This window comes from Chelon labrosus (assembly GCF_963514085.1).
Source record: "Chelon labrosus genome assembly, chromosome: 19".
NCBI lineage: Eukaryota > Metazoa > Chordata > Actinopteri > Mugiliformes > Mugilidae > Chelon > Chelon labrosus.
The window spans coordinates 25,698,777-25,704,343 of record NC_140352.1 but is presented as its reverse complement, the minus strand read 5'-3'; the positions used below and the strand labels follow the sequence as shown (position 1 = coordinate 25,704,343).

The following is a 5,567-nucleotide window of genomic DNA, read 5'->3' as shown; positions in this document are numbered from 1 at the left end:
CAGAGCAGAGACATTCATTTTTGCTGTTTCTATTCTGCATATTTTATTTGTGTTTATTCTTATTCTTCTTTATGGTTATTTCTTTCTTGACCATCAATAATGTTGCATCTTAGCTGATGATGACCATCTAGATGGATGACAAAATAACTAGTTCTAATGAAAATTTGAGATGTATGGAGTGGAGGAAACTGGGTCAATTTGGCAATCAAATCACAACTGACATGAACAGAGAGCAATTTTGAAATTTTCAACAGTAATAACATATTTAGTATGTAATTGGCATATATGTAGGCAGAAGCAAAGGAAAGAATATGCTTAGTTGGATAAATTAGGGAGCTAAAATGTAAATCGCCAGTACAGGTATAAAGATAATACCACTGATTGGATTTCTGTAAAACAAGTATATCATGATCCTAAATCAAATTGTCTGGATTTCTTTTATATAGGCATCTACTCAAGAGCATCTTCATCTGTTTTATTGTTTTTACATACTGTACATTCAGCATCAAAAGTAAGAGAATAATTTTCAAACTGATACATAAGTCATGTGAAGTCAAATGTAAGTAAAGGAAAGACGATATGAAAGATAAAGTAGCATACAAAATTGGAACAGACTGGGATGATACAATGTTAAAGCTACAAGTTATATGTAGTGTCAGAGTGTGGCTTTATACCATCAAGATTTTAACACTCAGATGGCTTCCATTTCTAGCACTCTAACACTCTAACCGCATAAAGAGGTGATTTCAGTTAGCTTTTAATTTGATCCATTATGTATGACATACTTTAAGTCTGGATGAAGCTATATTAAGTGAAACTACACAATAATCACAGACTATGCAGAAAATCCCTGAACATCGGCATTTTATCACATCACTGAGTAGATCTTTTTAGGAAGCATCCTTTCTGGAATAAAATAACACCATAAAAAGTATGTAAAATGAGTATATAGTATAATGTAGTGTGTGCAAAAGAAATGAGTGTGTACAGTACACGGTACATTAACAAATACGGTAAAGTCAAAGATTTGGATGTCCTTTACAGCAAAGGGAAAAGATAATAGAAAAAGCTGTCCAAGCCTCAAAGAACAAAATCCTACGTATACAAATTATTCATATAACATTTGACAGATGACATTCATTTGTGTACAAGGCAATCTAATGGTTTGAAGAAAAATGCCATATTAGGAATTTGAATCACTTGTGCCAGTGTTTTTCCCATTACTGACAGGAATATTTAAGGTTTGTGAAAGGCAATGATTCTTATTCTGGATGGGGTATTAGAACTCCTGTTTTTCCGCAAGCCTTTACCTTTCTGTAGTATCCTCAACAACTGTATTTAATATTTCGAGTTCCAGGTATAATGACTCTAATATTTGATTTCCCTGTGAAAAAGACAAAACTAAATTTCACTTGTCATTTAACGGATATCACATTATTAAGTTTGTGATACACTGGAGTGTAATTCATCTTAAATGTTTCAGTCAGATAGCAACTGCAGGGCCTGGGTAAGGTTCCCCACCACACCAGAAATCCTCAGGCTGAGGGATTTCTAGCAGCCATGTCTCCTCTCCTTTCTCCTTATTTTCTCCCTGCTGCTCCTGGTTGCCCCTAGCGCCTGTTCCTTCCTTTGCCACAGTTTGCAGGACTTTGTAATAATGACAGTCTCGTCCGTCATCTGGATTGTATGGAGGTGCCAGGATATCCAAGAAAGCAGCAGGCCCATCCACCGCACTAATCTGGTGGAGGTTATCCTGCACAGGTGTGAGGAGACATGGGCCACTGTTCTCTGAGTACTCAACGACTGAACGTAGAACTGAGCGCCACACGGAAGCCATCTGCAGTGGGCCCAACGGGGGGTCAAAATGAGGTTGAGCGGTGGTCACAGTCAGGTTGTCTGCCAGCTTGTCGAAACAGCAGACCCTCACCTTCCCATAGAGAACCTGGAGAGACAGAAACAGTTTGGAAAAAACTCTAAAAATTATGTAGATAAGTTTCCTATTTTCACTATCCCTTTCGATGTAGACCATTGGTGTAATACTCTTGTCTGCATTCCACTTAAGGAGGTCAGGCTTTTTTTCATGGTGGTTCATTGTTGTGGCTTACTGAAACCCTTAATGGAACTGTGGAACTGAGCCCCATATTATTGTGTGTGCTTTCACTACTGCGTCAAAATGTCTGCATGGGGAGAAAAGACCTATTGCAATTACTAAAGAATAAGATGAAAAATTCTCTCTTCTATGACTGCACTAGCAAATCAGTGCTCATCAGAGCTGCATCAGTATTATTTGTACAAAAGAACGCAGCATGTATGGAGAGCTTGCTCGTGGTGCAACACACAAAGACCAAACACAAAAGCAATTCAAAGAGTCTGTTAAAAACCACCAAATGCAGCAGACCAAATTCTGCAGCTGATTCATCACAACGACAAGCCACAGTTGACCAGGCCTTTGCCAACTTTGAGGAGCTCCCGCATCATGGACAATCACCGCAGTAAGTCAATTATGACAATGACGTACTTACAGTGACCTCCATTGCTCAAGATTCCAGACTGGGGCTCCAACAGCAGGTTCTTCTTTGGACACAATTTATGAAACTGATATTATTTCATGGCATTAATCCTTATATCCTAGTTACACCTAAATAGGTGAACTGATGCTACAATTTCCCATTGACAGGTAACTAGAAGACGTTGCATTAGGTTAAATGCTGATCATATTATGACACTTTAAAGCTGGATCACATCTACGACAATTATAACACTACTGTTTCTTCAAGAACACACATACACATAAACCCATGCGATTTTGCACATATCCTGTACATCAAGATTATCGTCTTGAATTTAGGTAGTCTGTGAATGCATAGAATTTCTGCATAGAACTGAGCTCAGTCTTCTGCATAGACTGAGCTAAACTGTCATCTGGAAAACTTTTTTTTTTTCCAATGGTGCAACTTAGTCGCAATTTTGTATTCCCCACTAATAATAAATAATAAATTTGAGGCTCTCAGTTTCTCCATCCTCTGGCATTAACTGTTGTCAGTTAATTATTTTGTCAAATTGCATTGTACAGAAACAGCGTTGTACAATATAATTATGTTCTCTGAATTTAGTATCAAGTGTAATAAATGAATTAATAGTGTGGAGCATCATCCCTAACACAGTTAATTGTGCAGACATATTCAGATGTGATGTATTGTGTTGACCACAAGTCAAAAACTGAGAACTGAGAAAACTAGCAACTATTGCCATTTCATAAGATGGTACGGGGCTATCCAAGGCCAGATATTATCAACAATGAGGTGTAAAAGACCTTCAGCATCCCGTTCATGCCCGGGTGGTCGTGCAGCGGTATGGAAGCGCCGGTCCTTAGCAGAAACACCCCAATACTGAACAGCTCCGTCTCGCAGATGTGCATGTAGGTGACTGGGGGGGTCTGGAGACCTGCGCCCGATGTGCTCGGTTTGGTTTTCCGGGAAGCAATTTTCAGGTCGGCAGCCCTGACGGAGGTCACCAAAGAGATTAGTTCGCTCAGTTTGTCAGCCGCGACTTTGTTATCCTCGTTTTCCGAGGTCTTCATGCCCTTAAATGTGATATAGGCTTGCGTCGCTATTTTCTGAATAACAGAAGTTTTGTTGTCCCGTGGCATTGTGGATGCGAGGGATAAAATGAAAAGCCTAACTGTCAAGCACTATTCAGACTAAACAAAACGTGATGTCTACAGTTCTTCCAAATTAATTCCTGAACTGTCGTTCCACGTTGAAAAAATAAATAAATAGCGACTTCTATAATAAGCAATGGCCAATCATGGTTATAATTTCTAATTTCATCCCCCAGACAAGAGCCTCCTTCCAGCCATTTTCCACCGTCTCGTCTTCGTAGCCGTGTTCACAGAGCCTGCGTAAAAAAACGCAAAGCAGTATGGGATATGCAGTTGGAAAGTGCAGTAGTCTAACTCATCTTAACATGGACTGCGAATCACTGCATCATCAGGTCGTTTTTGATAGAAAATAGCGTGAAAATGTGTAAAAAATAGTGGACATGCTAATATACACAAAGATGTAAAAAAATAAAGCTGCATTTCAGTGACACTACATTACCCAGACGTCTTGGTAATGTAACAAGGTTGCAGAGGGGAAGACCAGACCGGGCATTGAACTCTTCAGCCTTCAACAGCACATCCTCTATCACTGCGAACTGAGATAATGCGCGTGTCTTTGTCATTTTTTGTTTATGGATTAAGTGGAGTTGACTTATAGAGTCCCCCAGCTCATTGAAAGTTGATCCAAATAGCAAAACACTGAAAAGACTGAATATTTGGGCACACAATACAACTAAATATACGGTCCCTTCAGTTGTTACAGCTACAGATCCCCTTTGTATCACATGCTGCATATGCTGTTGGATATTTAGTGGATACTAAAGCTGACTGTTTGAGGTGTGGGCGAATGTATTTTGTATGCATGATAATGTATATGTAATGTAATGTGTAAAATATTGCCATATATATATATATATATATATATATATAATATAAGGAGAAATACTGATTACATTATGTAGGCATTCATAGGGTTTACTGGTGCACAATTTTTTCTCATGTCATTATGAAAGCATAAGTGTATTTGAATATTCTGACAAAATGAAAAAGTGAAAGAAAACGTTTTATGTGTGCCCTCTTGACTTCACAACATGTTCCATGTCAATTTAACATGCTCAACTAGCTGAAAAGCCTCAATGAGGGGTCTGACTAAACTGACGGACAGCCCAATACCAACCAAGGAAAGGAAATCATTGCAGCGAGTTAACATCTCTCTTAATGTTTTAAATCTAAACAAGACTTAACATGTGGTAAATGAGTTGACTGATACACAAAGTAGCCAAGTTGAACTGCCATGTCATATATAAGAGCACTTTTCTTGGATCTGAGTCTGTAGCAATGCATTGTAGCAGGTGTTTACAGAATATTAGCAATGACCTATAAGATTATAGTTCTGCTGGCACCAGCTGCTGAAGAAGAGGGATGGTTAATCCAACAGTAAAACATGTGGCTGAGTCACACACCCTCCCAAACACTAACTCAAAGGGCTGAGTCACAAGCATCACAAACATGATCTGAGCAAACATACTCACTTGTCACTTTTGTGCAAGTAACCAGTTGTGGGTGGATTGAGGTTTGAGTAGTAGTCGTGTGCATTTTAGATTATAAATTATGAGTTCTGTGTGAGGAGTGAGGGAGATACAAACAAAGCAATACCTTCTTGAGAAATAATTAGACCAGTTCATTATAGGTTCACACACATCCACACACACACACACACACACACACACACACACAAATAATAACTGATTAATTGATAGAATAACAGAATAATTTTCTAACTGAAATTAGAATCATTTTAGTGAGTGAGGCCAATAAAAAAAAAAACAATAATTTAATTCTAAAGTTAAACAAAAGAATTTTGGAATAATAGCCCAATTATAATAAAAATACCCCATGTAGCCACCTCTGTTGGAAAACACAGAGGGGTGGCGTAAACCTTAGTGAAAATATTAGCACTTAATAA

At 38.4% G+C, this 5,567-nt stretch overlaps 1 protein-coding gene across 1 annotated transcript; it reads right to left on the bottom strand.

The window, feature by feature from the left end:
• Nucleotides 1–376: 376 nt before the first annotated feature.
• adoa (2-aminoethanethiol (cysteamine) dioxygenase a) lies at nucleotides 377–3,918 on the bottom strand. The gene is made up of 2 exons (XM_084566916.1): nucleotides 3,314–3,918; nucleotides 377–1,942 (listed from the first exon to the last, which is right to left on the bottom strand). Exons 1-2 carry the CDS (start codon nucleotides 3,647–3,649, stop codon nucleotides 1,484–1,486), a joined length of 795 nt encoding a protein of 264 aa, XP_084423042.1. The 5' UTR covers nucleotides 3,650–3,918; the 3' UTR covers nucleotides 377–1,483.
• Between the last annotated feature and the right edge of the window lie 1,649 nt (nucleotides 3,919–5,567).